Here is a 24,934-nt window from a genome sequence, read left to right as displayed (position 1 = left end):
TTAAGCCATGTTCTTACTAGTATCCTGTACATCATGCATATAATATATTAATTTGGAATGATCCTAAAGTTTGTCAAAAAATTAAGGGAGCTGCTGCTTATTTACTTTTTTTTTTTTTCATTTATAGGGTTGGTCTGGAGTGATGAAGGTTGGCTGTGATAGTCTGGGCTTCAAGATGTGCTGCTTCCCTCTGTTGAACCTCTTCCCTCTGTTGCCGCACTGCAACTTCGTGTAACAATGTTCCTCGGTCAAAAAGAACCAGATCTCTAATTGCTCTAGGGCTATTATTCCTCATCCTTGCCTGAGCTTCCCTTAAGCTTGTATCCCTTGAACTAGTGCTCCCAGGAACCAGATCCTTGTGCATTCTGGCAACGTGAATCTTGAGTGTGTCCTGACGAGATGAGCGGAAAGGACAGTGTGGGCAGGGGTAGGGCTTGTGACCCGTGTGTGTCGCGATGTGTCTCTCCAGGATCTGTCGCCGGTTGCGGCCCCCAAAGGCCTTTCCACACACTGGACACACCAACGATGCCACGTCTCCAAGTCGTACAGCCAAGCCCTGGAAAACACAGCTACACTCAGCCTTAACCTCCTCACCAGGACCCCATTTAAAACCATGTCTGACAAATAATATATATATATATATATATATATATATATATATATATATATATATATATATATATATATATATATATATATATATATATATATATATATATATATATATATATATATATATATATATATGGAAGCAAATTAAAGAATTTGTGAAAATTTGAAAGTAGAAATAGATTCTACTTAAAAAAAATGTTGTGCACTTAAACAGTATAAAATTTAGGTTTAAGTCTCATATTGCAAGTCTGCAAAATGTTGTTTGTAAAAATTAAGAATTATGCACCTGAACAAAACATTAGAGCCACCTCTTCATGTGTTTGCCTGCAAAATTTAAAGATTAATAAGTATGTCCCTCGGGGGTACAAGAGAAGACCAGCATCAACTTTAAGGGCATGGCACACTGCCACTCTCAGCAGCAGTGATGGTGACACATGAACAACACTACATTTAAATTCTTTAATTTCTTTCCAATATTCAGTCAATTGTATTCATCAGATATATAAACACTTCTTGATATTGTAATAATAAATAAAATAACATACAGCGTTAAGAATTTATTCCATACAAGAAGTTTTTACAGGCCAAACTTTAGACATAACATATATACTGCACTGTATATATACAGTACAGGTATGTATGGCAAAACAAAAACCATTCTTCTTAAAGTTTGAGCAGGACACAGCTGTGTAGTATTAACCAGGGTACAGTACATTATAAAGTTTATTGTCCCTCCCACCAACAGTACACAGCCGACTGACTCGCCCAACACTGCATGTGACATTTTATCATTAATCATTAAACACTGTACAGTACAGTACCCTTTGAAGGGCAAAGTATCCCTTACGGAATTTATTCAGGCTAACATCAGACGATTTTATTTAGCTGATGGGAGACCCTGCCCACTAAAGGGTCAGAACCTATCTCGATTAATCCTTTAAAGGACAAAGTATCCCTTAGGGATTTTATTCTGGCTAATGCCAGATGATATCATTCAGCTGAGAGGAGCCCGTGACTGCTAGAGGGTTAAGATAGATTCCTTTTATCCTCCAAAAAATTATGTCAGTGAATTAGCACACAACCCATAACTTCTAACAGTTAACTGTGATCATTTTTAATGTTATGGATGTTCAGATGCTGAACTTCATTGTCTCCACTCACTCGATTTATACAGAAATCAACAATTTCACAAAACTATACCCAACAAAATCTTCATCGATGCATTATACACACATGTACATTATTTTTCACTCTTTCTTCAACTACAGTACCTTACTGAAAATCTGAAAAATTTCCACAACTAGACAAATTATTCTTCATTATCATCACCTTTCCGTCGTACCAGCTGTCCTACTGTGAAGCTCAACACACTACAGTACAGTAGGTTGGTTGTGTTCATTGCCTTGGCAGCCCACCACCACCCTCAAAATTTTCTCTGTTGAACTGATGCTGGAAAGAACTGCTGGAATTTGTGGTAAAACGTTGTTCCTCAAAACTCCTACTTGACAAATTTTGATTGTGGGGCATCAGAGCAACAGCAACTTGTTGGCTGATGCCCCGGGAGACATGTGCCTGATGCGTGGCATTGCCATAGTGCTGTCCCTGGAGGGGGTTATTCCCAGACTGATTTGGTGGCTGATGAATACTCTTAATGTGCCTTCTGAGGTTTGAGAGTTGGTTAGCGCGATAGGTGCAGTGTGGACAGTTGAAAGGGCGTTCTCCGGTATGTACAATAACATGTCTCTCGTACAGTTGGTGGCGGCCCGGCCCAGTGAAGGTCTTGGGGCAGTTTGGGCAGGAGAGCAGAGCAACACTTCGCACACCGCTGCCGCCAGTACTGCCGCTGCCCTCCTGAAGTGGGGCAGCCCTCCCCTGCAAGATATAAGGCGGCTCTAACAGCAGCACCAGTTGCATCCCTCAATTCATAACTTGTGGAGAAGTCTTTCTTATTTCCTCCACTCATAACTATATCAAAATTCTCCACACATTTAATTACCTAAAATATTATACTTTATAACAGTTAAAATATGATTAAGGTTAACATAATCTATTGTATACCATTTCTATACTGCACAATTACACGCAGTAATATCAGAAAGACCCTGAAGCAAATATACTTTATAATTTGGCATGCACAGCATCAATACAGTACACAACATAAATATTTTGCAAAGCATAAAATTCTGATCCCAATACATAAGCCCATAACCTGAAATGGATAAACATCCATCAGGGTAAATGAGGGAGAAATGTTTAATTCATGTCCAAAATGGTGACAAGTTTTGCCCACAACATATGGATTAACCCCACTAATATTCATGCATCACACTCCCATCTGAGACCATCAAGTGAGATCAAGTATAGCCAAGGACGTAAACTATCCCCATTTAACAAAGAAATACAGCATAATACTGTACTGTACTTCTTTTACGATGTATTGTGCTACTCTTCTGGATTAGCATGTCACGGGGGTGAGGTGACCCACTTGCGACTGAATGCCAAGGCTTGGGGACTGGCACCAAGCTGATTACCCTTCATCATTACAGAAGGTTTGTATTTTTGGAATATAGGTGTTAATAATAGAGGTGTAGCAATTCCTTAATATTTTACACTTCTGGTTAGCAATATTCACATTCCCTACTCTGAACATCTCTATATTTGTATGTTGACTTTATTTTAACCTTTAGTATTCCTGTTTACATTGTTATATTCCTCATTAACCCCTTCATTATGGAGATGCCACTTTCGATACTTTATTTAGCTAATGCCAGACAATTTTATTCAGCTAAGAGGGGCCCCTGTACACAAGGGGTTAAACACTCTGTCATGCTGTGTATCACAGAAGACAATGTTTTCTACCCAATCTTAAGTCTTTCTGCAACTAGTCAGACCATATGACGATGTGCTGTTACCTTTGTCACTACAACACTTGGCACAATGATCACACAGGTTATAATTTGTAGAAAATTAATTGTTCCACAGAACATAAAAGATGTAATTAAACATTACTGAACGTGCTTTTGTGCCAGGAATACAACCCTTCTCTATACACTGGATAACTCTACTTGCATTTATCATTGAGAACACTTATTTTTGACACTTGGTACATTTACTCAGCCAAAAAATGTAAAATATATAGTACTGTATAAGTCTCAGTTGTAATTAATAAACTGTCATAATTGTATATTGTTGTTGATTCCCATTACTGTACAATGTACACTTGTGTGTTTGTTGTTAAGGTATTGTACTGTAATGTACTGTTTTGTACTGTACTGGACTGTACTGAACTGTATTGTACTTTACTTGTACTGTACTTATACTGTATTGGATTATACTGTACTTATACTGTATTGGACTATACTGTACTGGATTGTACTGAACTGTATTGTACTTTACTTGTACTGTACTGTACTTGTACTGTATTGTACTCTATTGTACTGTACTGTATTGTACTGTACTGTACTTTACTTGTACTGTATTGTACTTGTACTATACGTCCAAGAAAGCATGAGCTTCCTGTAATTTTAACAAACATTTCTTGCCAACTAACAAACAAAAAGTTGATCCATTAAAAAACAAAAAAGCCTGAAATTTCCTATACAAATTAGGAACTTAAATTAAAAGACAATAATGCTTTTTTTACTTTATTTCATCTAAACAAGAAAATAAACATTTACAATTATTTCATCCAATTCCAATCTTTTGAAATGTGGTAGTCGTACAATGCATCAGTTTCCCCAAGGAGTTATGAACACTTACAGTACTAAAAATAAATAAAAATTCGGATGTCATCTATTACGAATATACTGTATGTGCTTTGAGATCAGTCGGACAGATCAAAAACTGTCACCGTAATTCTTAAAAGTCAACCCAACAAGGCTTGACAGAACACAAAGTCAAAAGCATAAAAGAATAAAAAAAAATCATCTCTAAGATTAAAAAAGAAAAGAAATCACAGGGCAAAAGTTACATATTGAACTAGTGTTTGTTTGCTAATCATTCCACGTCACACCACCGCCATGGCAACATCTCTGGAGAGTAATGATAATGTACCATCTCTGGACAGGAATGATAATGTACCATTTCTGGACAGCAACAATAAAGTACCAGCTCTGGACAGTAATGATAATGTACCATCTCTGGACAGTAACGATAATGTACCATCTCTGGACAGTAACGATAAAGTACCATCTCTGGACAGTAATGATAATGTACCATCTCTGGACAGTATTGACAGAAGGTATTAATAGTTAAAGCTGGTTACGGTTTCTTGTGATACACACACACACACACACACAATGTACAGTCCCGGACTGAAGTTTCTGATACAGTCAAGGTGAAGGGTGCAAAGTCTGCTCCCACCCTTACTGGACGGCAAGTCCGCTGTCCGGCCATCACCCCCCCCCCTCCAACACACAAACAAGCACCCTTGCAACGACGTGCCGTCCAGTAAGGGTGGGGCTAACTTTGCACCACCCACCCTGACTGTATCAAAAACTGTCTGGGGCTGTATCATGTTTAGTTAAAATCCAATGTTGTTTTGTATGTTTTTGTAAGTTAACACACACACACTGTATCTCAGCCCCTGTACATGAAGTAGGAGATAGATATAACACAAGGAAGCCTACATCATGTAGCTGGAGACAGTGATGGATAGGCAACATAATGACTGTCCACACCTTAAGCATATAAAATGCAAACATAACATGCAGACCTTATGAAAGAGTGAACACACACACTGTAGTGCATATGTGTGTGTGTGTGTGTGTGTGTGTGTGTGTGCACACACTTCAAAACAAACAAACTCTTGCTCTAAGTAGAGAAATGAAAACCAGCTTTAGATTCCCAATCACACTATACACAGTATAAAGAAAATGAGTTTTCAGATCTTAACAGTGGACAATGGACATTTCTCACACCCAGTACTGTACTGTAGACTCATTTCAGCTGTAAACATTTTTTCTTCAGTACAATACAATGCTTCCTTCCTGTTGTTCATTCCTTTTATAAACGTGCTAAATGACTTTCATCCATGAATTTCCCAAAAATTTAAGAAGAAAACACGTGAGTACTTTGCCTTTACACCAAACATTGCACCAACAACAAACAGTACAGTACAGTATGTAGGATATTATGTTAAGTAACATATAATTAAGCTCAAAACAGTAAGAACAAGTGCCTGTACAGAACTTCATCAATACAGTTCTGTACTTATAAAGAACCTCAAGACTTCCTTTAGTTGAGAAACTTTTGTGTAGATGAAGATATTATGAGATCATAAAGTCATCAACCAGTTAGTAAAGTTCCAGACCACAGGATCTTGGTTACTTCATCACAAAATCTTGTTAGAGATGAAATTGAGCAAAAATGAAACTTTTAACAAACATAATTTTTTGGTCTACATTTCCATTAACCATGGAATAATAAATAAGAAATTTTGTGCTGCATTAATCCAGCTCATTACTGTAGTGTGCACCCAAAGAGAGCTTCCTCTTTTATCACTTACAGCTGCCCCTCACTGCCTCATCACTCGCTCCAAATATATTTAACATTGCACACACTGATCCTCAACAATGGAATCAAAAATTGCTGTCAAAGACACTATACTTGCTCAGGTTGTCTTTCTTCACAAGATACATTACTGATTTTTTATTACTGTCCATTAAGAGATATGCCTCGTGCCATTATTCTCTGTTTCAAAAGAGTGACTCTCGCTGCTCGTCCCTAGCGTGGTGCTGCCGCAGGTGTCTGTACAGGTTACTCTGGCGATTACAGCGTAGAGGGCAGAATGGGCACGCGAAGGGCTTCTCCCCAGTGTGGGTGATGACGTGACGCTCGTGACGCTGCTTCCTGCCAACACCCGTGAAGATCCTTTGGCAGTAGGGACAGAGCATCACCTGCAACGACAACACCGCGCTCAGAGCTCCAACACTACCACAAACATTGCCCGTGCCACCCTCATTAACCCAACAAAAAATCACCATCAACTATCACCAAAAACGAGGCCAAACTTCTTGCTGTCATTGCATGAATAATTTTGTTCTCTTGTGACAATGTTTTACATACACAAATAATTATCTAGACTGTAGATGGCCTTGGACAGAGGTGGCAACAGACGGTCTATGGGTGAGATCCGGGTGTGGTGAGGGGTGATTGGCAAGCAGAGAAGGGTGAGCACTGCGGATGTGTCGGTAAAGGTTACTGCTGCGGTTGCAGGCGAAGGTGCAGTGTGGGCAGGTGTGGGGTCGAACACCCGTGTGAGTCAGCATGTGACGCTCCTGATCAGCCTTTCGGACGAACATGCGCCCGCAAGCACCGCACACGAATCCCACCTGCAGGAGAAAACACGCCTCAGTCTCCATGTGCCTGGTAGTGTAAGTATCTGCCAAAACAATTGTGCACCAATTTACCCACAAGCTACAATATTGTACTGTGCAACCACTTCACGTGAAGCGGCATAGGTACAACCTTTACAGTTCAAGGTCTATTCATAATTAGCGGCATCATTGGTCAGTTGGCCTGGTAGTCGGCAGGAACGCTGGTAGTAGTAGAGACAATACCCAAAGTTGGGATACTGCCCAATATGGGGGCACTGCCAGAGACAGGAGCACTTCCCGGTGTGGGAAGGAAGCCCACAGTAGAGGCAGTGCCTGCAGGAGCATGGTGTCGTGACATGTGTCTCTTCAAATTACTTTTCTTCAGACAACGCATGGGGCACATAGAGCACTGAAAGGGCTTTTCTCCAGTATGGGTCAGCAGGTGGTTGTGTAAATTCTGACGGGAATTGATACCACGCGAGACAAAGCCACAGAATGGGCAGCGCAGTTCAGCACTAACTGGGCCCTTCATGTTGAGGTTGAGTAGATCTCCCTCAAGGTGCATTAATAGTCGGGAATCCCCTCTGCCACCCCAGCCCCCGCCTCCTCCCCCTGCTGCCGCCAGCACACCGCCTCCGTCCTGAAATGTAAAGGACAGGCTGTTGGTGTCAGCTGAGGAGGGGCCGGGGGACTTGCCTATGTTCAACTACATTCACACAATGAATACACACTTTCAAATAATAAATATATTTTCCTTTCTCCGTGTTAATATAAATCAAATTCTCATATTTAATGTAATGCAATTTCAACAATGTAAAAATCATACAGAGTACAGTAATAATAAACACTGTTATGATAGTACTGTTCATCTGATATTTACTGTGTCGGTCATAATCAATGTGCAACCTTCCCCAGACTCAAACAGCACTGGAGGAAGTCAAATCTAACTTGAGTTTCACCATTCTCAACCACCCCCCACACCTTCCAAGTTAACACTCAAAACATTACTGCAAGTTTCTTCATCTTGGCTGACTTACCAATCACGGCACCAACGACAGTACAGTATTTCCACTACGTATAAGGTAAAACATATGGAGAAGGATGGCAGCCGCTTCACTAAATATTGTACAGTTTAAGGACAAGAAAGGCACGTGAGAGGTAATAAGTCTCAACCCGTCACTCCTCACGCACCAATATAAGGATAATGTACTGTACTGTAATCTGAATCTACATGAATTCTGAAGGAGTGGTGGACTAGTCTCCCTAATTTCCCCACATTAAACAAATCATAAATAATATATACCGGTACATGTATATACATAAAAGTTACATTATACATGTATAAAACATAAATGAATGGGTTTGGAAGTATCTACTGTATATAAGTACTTGGAGGAAGTTGATTGTGTATGTGAACAATTGTAAAGCGATAAAATAAGTAAAGAAATAAGACAGAAAAACAAATATTGGCTTAAATGGAAACAAAGTAGAGGAAGTAGTTTTACAGATACATGGGAGTTGGTGTATCAGTACAAGGAATGCAGTGTTGAATTTAACCTTCAAATGGTGGCCATCATCAGTGGGTGTTAGCCGTGGGGGCGGTGCCATCACGTAGAGGCTTGAGGTGCCTTGCATTCCATTTTTGCTCATAATGGAGGAGGTGTAGGGGATCCTAGTTAAGGGTTAACCACCGTAGTGGAAGAAAAATAAGTAATACAGTACTGTAGATCACTAGTGTACACCCACAACACATTTTGTGGTACCCTGTAGCTCACATCAATTTTACAAATGTCTTAACAAGTCTGAATTAACAAAAACTATTTGCTGAGCTGGATAATAGCAATGCTTTTGCGTTAAACACATAGTTACTGCACCTTCACCCCCATACTACAGTAGTGTGTGTTAACCTTCCAGTTCCTTATATCATGAATAATATAACACATGTTTTACAGCAGCAAGAGTGAATGAATGACAACAAATGATGATAAAATGTGTGTTTTTGCTCTGGTTTCTGCTGCCTCCACACACTAAGTTCTTGAATATACTATAAATTAATGTTGCTCACTCAACAACATTTCACTGATCCTCTTCAAAGCTGGACGGAGTTAAACGAGAAATGCCAATTTAAATTTATTGTCTTAAATCATTATATTACACACCTGAACTAATATCAGTACCTATATTACCTTGTACAATGTCACAGAACAACAGTTATATTTAGCAAGACCATCTAGTTGTGTCCACCATCACATAGTCCCGCATCTGCAGGCTACATATCTGCCGCTCTAATATCTTCAACTAATGCCATAACAAGACAGAATATTTTCTTCATTATAAATCATAAGATCTTTACTCAATAATTTTTGCCTTTATCTTTTCAATTCAAAAAATTTATTTTAAAGGATGAAATCTCTGAATACCAAACTCCACAGTTGTCGTCGTCAAGATGATGAGCTTAAACCTCGAAGAAAACATTTGACTTTTTATTTGAATACAATACAGTACTTTATAATCTACTGTTAAAATACCATATTAAATCTGACTTTTAATGTGGCACCCAGCAGGAGCTCACAATGGGGGCGGCTGATGCACGCGACGTGTGTGACGAACCAAATTTCCACTTTGACTGAAACTGAGAGGACAGTAAGGGCATCTGAAAGGTCTTTCGCCCGTGTGGATTCTTGCGTGTCGCTCCAAGAGAAACCGTCTTTTTGGTCCACTGAACATCCTTCCACAAACCTCACACTGCACAAAAACATCTGCTGCTGAAGGTGCTATTGAAGTTGTTGATAAAGAGGGTTGTCTGCTGGCAGAGGAGGAGGTGAAGGAGGTGACAGTCAGAGACGCACACATGCCCGTGGTCAGAGACGGTTCTGTCCTCATTGGGTGCAGAACTCTGCTCCCAAGACTGCAGAGGGGCGACCTCTGGAAGACAGTAAGACTTTCTGTAACTGTTACTTTGATGCAAATATTTATTTGACTTAGAAAGATATAATGAACTATAGTCTATCAGAAGCACTTAAATATAGAGAACATTAAGTGCTAATGTTCTCTCTTCTTCTCTCTCACTTCTTTACTGTTCCATTTTCTCTTAAGTGTTATATTATATGTAACATAAAAAGAAAATAATTTGATCATATTTCTATTTCTTATGTTCCTGCATCTTTCTGTTCCATATCTTTATACGGATTTCTTCCTCCAGTGGTGAAAAGCAAGTTGTTGATTGTAGGAATTCTGGAATGTGCAACAGAGGTAGGCAAGTTGAAGGTGGACGTATGTGGCATAGAGCTTGACATTGGAAGCCCAGCTGAAGTGTGCTGAATGGCAATGTGACGAGTCAGGTTAGTGCGTATATTTGCACGGTAAGGGCAGTGTGGGCAAGCAAATGGCTTTTCCCCAGTGTGGATTATCAGGTGACGGCTCAGGCGAAACTTGTACTTGTCGCCCTTGAAGGCCTTGCCACACACGGGGCACATGGCGCCCCCTTCCACCGAAGCGAGGCCCAGCGTACGTCCCAGGGATGGAGAGAGGACAGTGGCTCCGCCTACACTCGCCTGTAACAACACACTTTATCAGTCTTCATGGCAGGGATAACCACCCTTGTCCAGCTTAAATACAAATAATTCTGGCAATATTAACCAGAGAAATACTGTCTTAAGTCTTCCTTATAAAAGAAGTTTCAAGACACATACAAACCACCATGTCAAGCAGATGCCACACCAATTTTGTCTTCAAAGAACTGAGGGACTGAATGAAATCCATCATTACTTCACAGGATTTCCTTAAGTATTAAGGAGTATATGATGGAGGCAGTGAACATGAAGTACCACATTACACACAGTCACATCACTAGTCATTGTGTTGTCGGACTTCTTCTGGTACATGCTGTTGTTGTACTTCTGGAACATTGTGCTGCTGGAATTCCTCCTGGAGATGGTGAGGGAGGGTGGCCAGAGTGGCAGCTGCCGCCAGGGCGTGCAGTCTTGGCGTGTGCACCATCCTCACATGTCGTGAAACGTGATCTCGACGGGCTGCTCGGTAGGGGCAGTGCGGACAGTGGTAGGGCTTTTCAATGGCGTGGGTGGTGGACAGGTGGCGGGTCAGCACATACTGCCGGTTGGGGCCCTGGAACCTCTTCCTGCACAGCGGACACATGACGGACCCGTCCCCCTGCAACACACAATGCTATCAGCACCTGACCACCACCCAACCCAAATGAACATCAAAATTTGCCCAGACTCTACCCAGGTGTTTGCCATGGCTGGGACAGTCCAGGTAGTCCATATACTGTAAATCAGCACATCCACTTGGCAGTCTCAAACACACCTCCACTGTACAACAACAACCACCATCTGGCCTACACATGGTGGATAATGAACCAACTTGTTCTCTGCCTTTCTGCACATCACCCACCAGTTCCTTGATAGGGAAACTGATCTAAATATGCTTAGCATCTTTGTTTTGGGAGCAATGTCACCTTAACATTTGTACACACCAATATGATGAAGATGAAGCAGTGCCATACAGAGTGTCTACACTTTATAATATATGCACACTTCATGAGGAAATTTAAGTACTGTAAACAAATTTAAATTCAAAGTAACCTGAGCAAAAATTATACTTCAAGTTAAGGCTGAAAAAATGTTTCATGCTGACTTTACCACTGTGTGAAAAAATCAAATGAGTAGCTTAAAGTAATCTTTTATTAAAATAGGGTACTCAAGGAGTCACCACCATATCAAATCTTTGGGAACCATTTAATATACAAACATACACCATCAAGGGTATCGTAAGAACAAAAAAAGAACAGTTCGCTGCTCACAACCTCTTGTCCACAAATGATGTAATTTTGAGTTTTTCTTATTCAACATAAAAGACCACACAAAGAGAATCCCACCTCAAGTTAACATATGGTACAGTATCACGTAGAGTGACTTAGACGACGAGTCCTCAATACACCAACAAGCAGATGGTGTCTTATACAGCTTAATATTGTATTTATACACAATATCTTGTGTTAAACTTAGAAAGGGGGAATATAGTTTAGCCATTTTTAAGACAAATTGAAAATATCTAATATGAATCTGCACCAGAAGACAATAAGATCAATTTAAGGACATGTCTTAATTTTTTAATGTGATTATGTAGAATCTAATTAAGTTGATGCTCCAATATACTGTACTGTAATGTACTTTACTGTAGTGTAGTGAATGACCCAAATATTACACTACTTTCCCTTGGCTAAGAAATATTGAGAATACATTATTTTTTGTGTTAAGTTAAAAGGAAAAATTTTCTAAGTGATGTAAAGTATACATACTGTACTGTACCTTACTGAGAAAACTGTGTACACATTCAATTTGCTTTATTATACAGTAAAGTATTTAATTTTTCAGTATCTCTATGAAACATTATGTGTGTGTGTGTGTGGTTCTGTATGTAGAATAATACTACAGTACAGTAAACACTGTTGACCAGTGTAAGACATTGTTGTACTGTACTCTACTGAGTCAATGATAGTGTAGAGAGAGACCATTTGATAAGACAGGTCAAGTTTGTTCGGGGGGTTCAGGGACAGCATGATGCCAGTCTCTGTTTTGGTGTGTGGGTTCTTGGTCGACATGTTGGGGACGCAGAAGACTGGGATGCCCGGGGTGTCGAGAACGTATGTGTCTGGAGAGGTTGCTGCAGATGTTGGCACGGTAGGGGCAGTGTGGGCAGGCGTAAGGTTTCTCCCCCGTGTGAGTCCGCAAGTGACGCCTGAGGAGTGTGGCGCGGTAAGGCCCATGGAAATTTCGCCCACAAATTGGGCAAGTAGCCATGGCAAGCCCAGATGGGGGTGTGGCCATGGCAGGCCCAGATGGGGGTGTGGCCATGGCAGACTCCGATGGAGGTGCAGGCCCCGATGGGGGTGTGGCCATAGAAGACCCCGATGGGAGTGTGACCATGCTCACCAGCATATGCCGCGCTGCCATCAACCCCTGCAACAACGGGAAGGCTCTCAGTCCAGCCCCTCAAGGTACTTACATGTGTACATCCACATTTATATTATTACCATTACTGTATAGTACTGCATCTTCCCACACTACTGACCAACACCTACAACAGCCCCATTAATCTAAGTCACCAACTTTAAATGCCAAGAAATTTGCCCAAAACCATGACCTAAGGCACTCAAACTTTTAACAGGCAAAACAACTCAATATACTTCAGTATCTAGAAAAAAGTATTATTTTAGAGGTATAAAAAGTGATATTACTTACTCATGAAACTATCTGATTCTTTATGATAAGATGTTGAGCGCTAAGATTCATCCACTGATTATCACACATTAAACCCAAGACTTGAGAGATGCACAGAAGGTCATAGATACAATGGCTCAACAAACTATCCCACCCTGTTAGAAATCTTTCCCATGATCAATGACAACTTGAATGCTGAAATATGTTCATTAAATTACAACATAACAAGCCAATTAAATTCATATCCACTCGTTCATCAATCTCCCTCCACCCTTAGCTACACCAGATGATAAAACCTCTCACTCCTTCTGCCAGTGAACAGTACTGAACCTGTACAGTGATGTATTATAAATCACTTCAGAGACTAAGGGTTCATCATGTACACTGCGTATGTAAGCGTATATCAAGAGCAAGTGTACGTGGAGTATTTTTACTTGCTGTCTCTGACCTCTTTTCACTGGTCGAATTGCTATACTGTTTAAGAGTTTGTCTACCAGCATTGTCAGGGTAAATTTGTTGTATACCTGCACCATGTATATTGTGTCACTGCATTGTCTATATACATGGTGAATGGTATACCTTCACTGTCTATAAACATTGTGATATAAGAGACCGTGCAGCATGGAGAGCTGCCATTAAGTAGTCATGATTAACCCATAGAAGCATAGAAAATAACTATGATAATGATGATCATGATTTAATATTGCACAAATTATTCACACAAACTGCAATAATTTTTCATATTCCCAGACCCTTGAAGTTAGAACACTTGCTACACTGGACTTTTCATGCAGTATTCATACCATTCAATACTGTATAAAACAGTTTGATTTTCTTTCACCACAGGTCACAAGATGCCTCCCTGTACAGTACAACAATAAAGCCTCACATTATCAGGCTAACAGAGGGGCTGGCCACTCTTCATAATGTAAATACTGAGCTGTACCATAATTGAAGAGCCCAGTCCCCTAAAAACATTAAAGACTACTACTAGTGTTATGTCGCCCTGTGTGGAAGTAACCAACCAATACCCTGTTCTATCCAATAGGTAAAAACAAGATAATCAATGCTCCATGTAAATTAAAAAAAAACCAAAAAAAAAAACACAAGATTATCGGTAACCCTGTTTTATGTCAAGTGCTGGGACAAACATTCAGTCGCAGTTGTATGGTCCACATCACGTACACATACACAAAGAGACATTTGCCGTGGTCACCATTTTAACAACACTTTCCATGTCCACAATTACAGCACAGAAATTCCTTCCTCCACAGACTTTTCACATTTTCCTTAATAACACTGTCCTGTACTATATTCTTATAGGTCATAATCCACTTGAAGTACTATACTTACACACTTACTCCATCTGCAGCTATTGTGAAATTCTTCCTGTTAGAACTACCACCAGAACCCATTGCTAGAGTACCCAAGCATTGCAAAACTACAAATACTGTAGAGCGACGAATAAGAATTTGAATCTTGCCGAGCAGAGACAGGGCAAAAGGGTAACCTACTGACTGGACAAACTGATATGAGATGCCAAAACTTGGACCACGAAAATTTTGCAAAACGCATACAGTATAGTGCAAGAATTTGGTCTTTTTTGTAATTACAAGTACAATACTGTAGAGTACTACAAATATTAACCCTAAAGCCTCAGTGTTCAAAATAAGCCAAATTCCCCCTTCCCCAATAAGAAATGAAGGTAAAATATTAATAATGGTTTACTGTAGTGTTCTCTCATCTACTATAACAGTCAATGTCATCACAGTTCTACATACAGTGCAGCATTTACATTTCACGCTACAGTATCAGAACTAAACCACAAATTTTGACCATATGAACCCACATGACTTCTGTATGCATTAGATATATCTGCTATGGTCAACACTCCAAAGCTTGTATCAAAAGAAACCCACAAATGGTAGACAAAATGATAAATTTCATCTGCCATCATGGGTTTTGTCCCATATACTGTTGTTGACGTTATGGTGACTGACTCTCCAGCCGACCCCAGAGCTTGTCGTCAATACTGTACTATGGTGAGAATGCCTCCCTCCCTCCCATCACATTGTTTTCCACCCATCAAACACATTTTTCCTTCGAGTCTTTTGTCTTCAAAATTATTAATATATTTGTTTTATTCTTTATACTTAAACTATATACAGTACTGTACTTTTAGCCTTGTGGAGATATTTAGCTGGTTCTGGTAAACTAGCCTCTACCACCTTACTTCATATACAGTAGCTGTTATTAGTCTAAGTCACACACTCCATTCACTTTATGGTTCACCATTAAAACATTTCATAGAATCCTCAACACATACAAGCTTGTCTTATAAACTTTATCCTCAGCTCTCCCACTGGGGGAAGCTTCAACTTATGGGATAAACCAGTGTGTTTGTTCTGAATTCTTGGCATAAATGGTTCATATCAACTACTGTACTGTACTGTATTGTACTGGCCACACCACATTACACAAGAAACCTTTCCCATGATAACTCCCCCTCCTCCCTGAGGTACTCAGGAATATCTATAACAGTTTAATTTACACAATGATTAAATTCACATGGTAAATACTTGAGGAGTTCCCGTCACTTTCTATAATTTTGTCTTGTAGAATCATTTTGGTTACAGAAAAGGAATACTTATTAAAAATTAAATGTTGTGTCTTGAGGTGTAATGAGGAAACAAAACAGATCATGTCCACATTTATTATGAAAACTTGCTACTATAGATATATCCAAGAAACAACTTCAATAAATGCACAGACAAGAGTCGAAACTGAAGAAGCTGTCCATACATCATTGTTCGCACTCGCTAAATATATCTCCGTATAAATAGTTTGACCCGAATGTATTACTAGCATGCAAACTATTGTGTTCAAAATTATAAAAAGCAAATTACTGTATATCAACCTTTGAAACAACACAATTCTTCCGGTCAGTCACTTAACAGGATACTCCACGACTGTACATCTTAACAGTGTGGTTGTAGTAATGTACATGTGGTGTTCTATCCCACTGCCGACACACTTCTCAGTAACTCTCAACAACGTTCTTCCTTTCCACTAAAATAAGTCTCAGCATGAACCACGTGAGCCCCACCTCTAAACCAATACTGTACAACTGTTGCCTTTAACTCATCTGCAGAATCTTCCTCATTCCTATCACACGAAAAAGTTTTATAATAGCTAACTCATTCCAAGCCAGTCTTCACAAACATTGGTAAAGAAGCAAATTATCCCATAAGTTATATTCTGTAATTACACAGAGTAAACACTGAATATGTTTATATCACTTTACTTTGTTCAGTTTGCCACACATGAAAATTGGGCAGATAAGATTGTAATAATATATAGTGTAATAATGAGGCTGATGTGTCAACTCCTCGGGGGTGCAGCACAGCCCAACGTCAAGCATCTTTATGATATCTCGTGAGTAAAGGCGTCCTGGTAGAAGGTGTAGGGCTGTGGGGCATGGTTATGAAGGACTACCATGGTGATCCCCTCCACACTCAGTCTGGCTCGACCACGACATGTTTTCTTCGTGCATCGCCACCAACTGGTCTGTCCCCCAGCCTCTTCACGACAAATCCTGTGCTTGAAACCCTCGAAGTAAAGCAGGTCTCTCCCCCTCTGAGACTTGACAAAGGCTCCACCCTGCTGGAGGAAAACTGTATATCAGGGTTGGCTCTTTATCCCTTTAAATTTTTTTTTCAAATTTGTGATGTGCTTTTATCCCTGTTGTTCATACCCTCAGCAAAACCCATTGTTTCTTTTTTTATGCAATCAAAAATAAATGTTCTTGTCACATTCAGTCATTTAACATTCTTTCAAAATGGAGGATACGGTACTGCTCTAACAACAAACAAAGAATGAAAGTCAGCAGTAAAAAGAAAAGTATAAAAGTGATAGTATCCAATCTTTTGTTTCAGTGCTTTCTCGAGACTATTGTGCTAAATGAAACACCGGAGACGTTTGATATATCCACGTTTTGTGATGACGAGCTCATAGTCGGGCTTACAGGTGCAGGTAAAAGAGAAGGGCCAGATACAAGGTTCGTATTGGGCATGTGAACGGTGCGCAGATGTCGGGTGAGATTACTAGAAACATTTGCACGGTACGGACAGTGGGGACATTGGTATGGTTTCTCCCCGGTGTGAGTCACCATGTGTCGCGTTAACAGGAATTTCTTGTTTAACCCGTGAAACTCTCTGCCACACTCTGGGCACGGCAGTGGCGATCCCGAATCCACAGTTATAGACACATTTCCCACCCCCGCGGGATTATGGCGGGGAGCACAGTGCGACTTGAGCAGGGCAGACGTCGAAGGGGAGCACCGCACCAGGGGACTGCGCCACGACAGCCTCTGAAATACACAAAGGCATCGTCACACCCCTGGTATGGCTCCCCTTACATCCTTGTACAGTATAACATACTGTACCAACTTTAATGGCTATTTATCTTTATAACTGTAATCACTTACATGCTACCTTTTGTATTTCCAATCTTCATCATTCCAGTTTCAGCGTTAGTGTATTTTCTCACCAATCCAATCTTCATTTATTCGTTCTTGTGTTATTTTTTGACAATGTGAGCTCCTTCAAACACAACATTATATTTTCCAACTCAATGTGTCTTTAATGATAAGAGGAAGAGCCACCGCCTCTTGTACACCCTATATGATATAACTCAATAAAATTACCTCTGTAAAACATGTAAGTTGTCTCAGCCAAGCACTGAATACAGGAGATGGTTCAATAGTTTAAGACAAATACTTTTGCCAAGTGTTATGTTTTCGGCTTCAAATAAGTTTGTTTATTTATTTCGGCAGATGTTTCTCAATTTATGGTGATAAATATTTACAATACAAGAATAAATAATTCACCTTTATTTCTATTAAGGGGGCAGGGGAGAACATGTAATCCCCCCTGTATGTCTACAAAAACTAACTTTACATAATTATGTTCCCAGCAGTTTAACTGACTAGTGCATATCATAACGATGTTTAAAAGTCAAAAGAATATTTCAAAACCAACTCCACACCTCAACAGAACTCTCCAGCATTTCCCAAACAATTTACCCAATTAGAGATGTCAGCAGCCATACCCCTGGTGGTAAGACACCCCACAAAGCCACCACTAGATGGTAAATTAAAGGTGATAAGATGCAGTGAGGCTGGTGAAAAAATGAGGGCCATTGGCAGAGTTTGAGAACTACTGTACACTAACTCAGTCAAGTGTGGAAACTTTTAAACAAATAACAGTATTATTTTCATTAAACTGTTGCCATGTATATTACACTTTCAATCATTATGTACACAAATATAATAATTGTGTTGCAGTGTCATTTTGTCATAGAAAGGAGAAGTTTTATCCTTCACCATCATCAATCTTTCATGAATACTATACACGTCTTGTTCGCTTAGGAGTCGTTAGGGGATCACATGATTAGCCCCGAGCATATTTCAACTGATGAATAAACAGTTATGCTACATTGGGGAGTTAGGTTGGGTAAAGATTAATGTGTTAAATCATCAGGTTGTAGGCAGCTATCTAACAGGGAGGCACTACCGTCAAGGAAGATATTTGAAGCATAATGTATTGTCAAATGGTAGACCCTGCTGCTATATGGCATCACGAAAATTGTGACCAAGTCTCAGGTTGCTGATCTGACTTTCTGCCTCATTTACACACAATTGCAGGGCTCAATTGTTTCTCTTACTTTGACAACACAACACAACACATATATTGTTACTCACCTTTGACCCTTTTTTTTCATTTTTGTATTTCTTTATGGTTCTTTATTATTATTAGAGTTAATATTATTATCATTATTATTTTATTTTCAATTTTCATTTTTTATTATAAATTTTATTTACTATGCATTATTAATACATTTTAGCCCCCCAGGCCCAGATGTGGGTCAGTGACCTGAGCCCGGGTGGGCTAATCCCCGTAAAAAAAAAGTGTGAAGTTATAAGCTAGGGTGCCTGATCTTCATGTGATCTATGTCAAGTTCATCTACTATATTTATCTCGGTGTTCTCTTCCTCTAACACTAACAACAGACTACAGTTGGGAAGACAGACTGATACACGTTTGTAGACCATACCTGCACAAGATGACTGTATTACCTTTGAAGACTGAGAGTGAACAGAAAGACTGTACTGTATGTTTATAGATGACTAACCCCAAACAAAATTACCAGCTCATGTTTGTAAACTGACTGAACAAATACTGTAGACTGAATCATGTGTATGCTGGGGGAATGTGTACAAACAGACTGAATCACAGTTGCTGGACACCTTCTGTCCAACACAAAAACTTTCCCTTAAAAATGACAACACCTACACCAGCAGCATCTTGACTGAATAATGCTGAACTAAAACAAATTACCGAATTATATAAAGTTTCACTCCATCTTCCAATTTCAAGGATCAAGTAAACCTTGGAGGAAATTGGGATTCTTGTAATTTTCCACACAGTTTATCTTTGTTGTGTAACTAACAATGCCTACAACAGTTCTGTCCCTCCTCAGTATCATTTAGATGGAGAAATACTGTATAAAGAACTACTGGCAATTTCATAGCAATGCATGTTTAGCCTTAAACTATATTCATAATGCCTCTCAGTATTCACCAAACATTCACCGCTTCTGTAACTACCAGATCATGCTGGACGGTCTGAAGGTGATGGTTACTACCTACATACTGTAACAAGTTCTGGAAGGGTGGCCATTATACTTCTGTGACAGCTCTTAGTGTGTGTAATGCAATGATGATAAAATATGAATTTTATTTACGCCTACACAGGTACACCAGTACATGTGGAGTGTTGGGAAAATTTTAAGTTTTCATTCATCAAGTCCATGATTAAACAGTTGTGTTTCTTCACCAGTACAGTACTGTAATGTATGGCTTAACATAAGGATACACCAAACATTGTTTTACTACACCTGACCAACATAACTACACTTCCCTGATATCTTAATGTGCCTTCTGGCTCTTCTTCTCACCCTTTTTTATTATCAGGATAAGTATTAAGAGAAAAAATTTCGGTTATTCTGTAAATTCCGACTACCTCAATGATATCGCTCTCACCCTTTAAGAAACCCAAAACTTTCTGTCAACCAACACACATATACAGCTCTAGCAGCATGACTGATTAAGTACCATACTATGTCAATTACTTTTTTTATACACTTAAGACTTTCTGAAATACTTTATATATCTTGTATAACTTTGTGTTTTAAGTGATAATCTCCCTATGTCACCAGTGCCATCATTTAAGTGCCTTGGTCATAACTATTACGCGGGAACATTTACAGCTACACGTTCATTCTCTCTAAATTATACTCAAAAGGCTTTACATCCTCTCTCATTTTTATTTTTGGTATAGTAGTTCCTAAATACCAAATTTGCTGTAGGTTCAAGTGTATTATTGCTTTAAGTGTTATAAATAAGAGTAATCAAGAACAAAATTTTATTTTTATGTTTCAGTATTAATCCAATATAATCAATTACCATAAAACATAAATAATGTGGATGAAAAATATACCCAAGTTCTAACTGCATAATTTATTTATCCCAAAAAGTCTACATAAAAAAGCTAGTAATGAGACATAAGCAAATGTTTACTAGTTACAATATCACAAAGTATAACATTAACATGGTCCAGTACAGTACTTCATCATCCAATACTTAGATAAAAACAATGAGTAAATAAAATACAATAAGTCTTGGGCATGATAATGATGATGCTGAACCATTCATTATAGACTACAGCTCACTGTACAGTAGAGTACAGAACACCTATATCAACCTTCAGTGTGTGGCTCAGGAATGTTTCATACAAAATATAAGCAGTACGGAATGCATAAAGTACCATTATTTACAGCAAACAACCCCTTATGGGCAACAATATCATGTACACAATCCAAGCCTTCAGTATAGTTATGTACAAAATGGCAATTCTACAAACTCCACAGAGCTGTTTTTTTTTATTATATTTTTTTTTAGCAAAATCATTACTTAAAAGTATTGCTAAATGCCAGTTTCCCATATCACTAAGAGAGACTATTTTGGTATCTCTAGGATGTGTTGACATCTGATTCTGATTCTGAATGGCGGCTGGGTTGGTTTCCTCCCGCAGGAGCTGCTGAGAGTTGTGCCAGGTACATATTAACTACAGCTTTCACACCTTCATCACATGCTTCTTTGGAATTATCCAATCCTCCTTCCCCGGCTCTAAATCGGTGGTAGACACACGAGCCTTTCTTAAAGTGTCGGATCATGTGTTCCTTGCGAGAGGCACGGTAGGAGCAACAGGGGCACGAGAAAGGTTTCTCTCCGGTGTGAGTCTTGACGTGACGTACCAGATTATTTCGGCTGTTCTTCCCCGTGAATTCTTTGCCGCATAGGGCACAGCGATCCACTCCGTCCTCCGAATCCTGCAATGGAGAAGCCACTACCTATAGACTCGCTTCTTTAGCTTTTGCCCACGCTAGGAGGAGCCCTACATCATCATGGCTCCATGACTACTGCCTTACTGCATAAACTACTGATGCATACCTCTCTCTGGCTGCTCATTAAATTAAACAGGAAGCTTGACAAGCAAACGAGCTCCAATTAAAGGCATTAACTTATATGATTAGTTATGTTGCTTGGTTAAAATAAACAAAATATGACTACAAAGTAAAAATGAAGTTCACACCTTTTTAACAATGACATATGATCAAGTGGCTGCAGCATGGGCATGGTGGGCACTGCTGTGAACCTGAGACGACTCCAGCCTGTGCAGGTTTCTTATATGGCGGCTCAGGTGTTCTTTTTGATTGGCTCGGTATTCACACATTGGACAGGAATAAGGCTTCTCCCCAGTGTGGATGGCCATGTGACGCTCCAAGCGGTACTTGCGTTTGGTGCCCTGGAACACCTTGCCACAGACCTGACAAGAGGATGCCGCCATGGCTCCGCCGATGACACCGCCGCTTCCGCCAACCAGGTCTTCGATCGTCACATCCTCGGATACCAGCTCGTCGTCATCTTCGTCAGCTAACACAGCCTCCACCTCGAGTAACGCCGCCGCCTGCAACACACCAGGCCATGGTCAAGGCATGTCTCAAGAGCAGCATACAGCTCCAGCTAGGGCGGCAGTGGGCATCAAGTCCAGGGTACCTTGCTGGTAACATCCGCAGTTCTGTGAGGGTAGCTATTGACCACTGACTCCATACATTTTATAACTGCTTCTCCAAAACCAAATAGTATTTCTAAATAACTATTATTAACCACCACAAGTCTACTTATACATATTTTTACATAACATTCTGATATTTTACATTGTCTTGTGTATACCTGCATCCTGTTCTACATGGTTATCACTGTGATGGCTCAGTGTCCCACATGACACAGGACCTTCCACATTTCTCTCGGCTTCCTGCAAATAATCTTCATTTAAGTCTTGGGAACCCTCATGATGCAACAAACCAGGGCGATTGGATATTGCCGAGTTTGCTTGCAATGTTACTCCACTCTCTTGCATGGGACCTATAATTTGAAAATGGACATTTTTCATGTGTCGGTTGAGATTGTTCTGCTGCGTTGAGCGATATGGACAGTGTGGACACTTGAACGGCTTCAGTCCCCAGTGAACTAACATGTGCCTGTCAAGACGGTACTTGCGCTTAGTCCCGTGGAAGACCTTGGTACACATGGGACAGGCCAGCATGCGTGTCGCCACACCCTCCGCCGCCCCATGCGCAGCTTCCTGCAACACAAACAACACCTTCCTCAGTCTTCCACATCGCGCACGCTCTACACCTCCACATGGCCCGTCTTCCCATTTTTGCATTATTATACAGCAAAAATTTTGTCAGTCATATTCTTAGTCAACAATGACCACTTATTAATATTATTAATACTTTTGGCTGGAACCACTGACTTGTCACTAATGCTAGTACAGTATCAGCCTTTCCTGTTTTTTAGGAGAGTAAACCTAGAGCTTCAGAGACCCGCTTCAGAGCAGGAGTGAGTAGTAGGCTCAGTTTCTGATTTAAGGCGCAAGTGAAGGCCAAAGGGAGGATCTTCATCTCTTATTGTGTGAGTGGGCTGAGGTGCTCCAGACTGTTCACTCAGAGTATGAGGCACACTTGAAACACTAGAACCAAAGTTTTGTGTTCCTTGTATCTGTGATGCTACAACTCCTGGCTGAGAGCGGTGGAGGGGAAGGTTTGGGCTGACTTCCGAGTAGTGGAGAGAGCCAGAGAGAGAGTTCAAACAAGGGTCATCCAAAGATTGCTTGTGAACGGCTCGAAGATGCCTCTTAAGATTACCCTGCTGCGATGCTCTATAAGAACACATCGTGCATTGGAAGGGCCTCTCCCCAGTGTGCGTGAGCATGTGGTTGTCCATGTTCTGTCGGCGGTTTCGGCCTTGGGCTGTCTTGCCACACACTGGACACACCAACACGCCTCCCGACGCCCCACTGCAGCCATCCCCAGGGACAACCAACTCCTGCAAAATACGAGCGTGGGCTCAGCCAGGACTTTCAATGCTGCCCACAAATCGCTCAAGCCTCTGCCAACAACCAGCGACAATGATCATCGTCAAAAATCTTTAACAAATTTGTACCACTGCAATGTTACTATTCAAATACTGCATAATTATTCCTCTCCAAAACTGAGATAGAAGATACTTTTTATTCCCAACAAATAAAAGGTTAAGCTGACGGCACATTTCTGTACACTTCACGCTGCTGACAACTTCTTAACTCCTTCAGCCTTTCTTTAACTGTTATATGTAAAGGTTAACATCACATCCATCAACACAACATTACCTACCACAGCTACATAAACAGATCTTTCATTTCTCCCCAATTACCTAAAAGGGTAGTACTTTAAGTCTTCAACCAAATCCACATAACAGAATTTATACATTGTTTACTTAATTAGTATGAATAACTAAATACAGTACTGTACATTAATAACCCACCAGCGGCAGACAGTCACTGAGGTAGAATAAAATGTGTCACACCCGAGCTTTTTCTAGTCTAAAACGACCAATTGAAGGCATTAACCGGGCTATCTGCTATTTTTCACAATGATCACAGTGAATAACTGCAAAGATTAAAATGTAGAGGAACTGACAAATTGACATACTGTAAACCCATATTCACCCTACAACACAAATGAACAACAGCAGCAAGCAGCAAACTTACTAAAGAACGCCAGAATTATGTTACAACACCCTGTAGTTCGATAATGGTCTACTGTACAGTACATGTAATATTTGCACTTTATTAAAAATTAGTATATATATATATATATATATATATATATATATATATATATATATATATATATATATATATATATATATATATATATATATATATATATATATATATATATATATATATATATATATATATATATATATATATATATATATATATATTTCATGTAAATCACAATGAAAACGTGGATAAGATAAATCTTGATAAAATCACACGGAAAAATGGAAACAACGGAGAACTTTAGCTTGTTTTATTCAAGACATCTTCAGAGGCCATTTATCAATATATATATATATATATATATATATATATATATATATATATATATATATATATATATATATATATATATATATATATATATATATATATATATATACATATATATATATATATATATATATATATATATATATATATATATATATATATATATATATATATATATACTGTATATATATGTACATACA

The 24,934-nt window shown here is 39.5% G+C and overlaps 1 protein-coding gene and 1 pseudogene across 11 annotated transcripts in view; both read right to left on the bottom strand.

The window, feature by feature from the left end:
- Nucleotides 1-81: 81 nt before the first annotated feature.
- On the bottom strand, nt 82-10,691 carry LOC121868199 (annotated as a pseudogene).
- LOC121868254 (longitudinals lacking protein, isoforms A/B/D/L-like) overlaps nt 10,342-24,934 on the bottom strand; it is a 47,686-nt gene continuing 33,093 nt past the window's right edge. Inside the window, exons 5-6 of one of the 11 annotated variants that reach the window (XM_042368631.1) lie at nt 21,885-22,259; nt 21,487-21,621 (exon numbers count right to left, since the gene is read on the bottom strand). In XM_042368631.1, coding sequence (XP_042224565.1) covers nt 21,906-22,259 — 354 coding nt within the window. In that variant the 3' untranslated portion in view covers nt 21,487-21,621; nt 21,885-21,905. The other 10 variants (XM_042368624.1, XM_042368635.1, XM_042368626.1 and 7 more) reach the window with 10 other exon arrangements.

Source organism: Homarus americanus, unplaced genomic scaffold, assembly GCF_018991925.1.
Source record: "Homarus americanus isolate GMGI-L3 unplaced genomic scaffold, GMGI_Hamer_2.0 scaffold19318, whole genome shotgun sequence".
Taxonomy (NCBI): domain Eukaryota; kingdom Metazoa; phylum Arthropoda; class Malacostraca; order Decapoda; family Nephropidae; genus Homarus; species Homarus americanus.
Note: the sequence above shows the minus strand (reverse complement) of the source record. Positions and strands in the feature narration are given on the sequence as shown.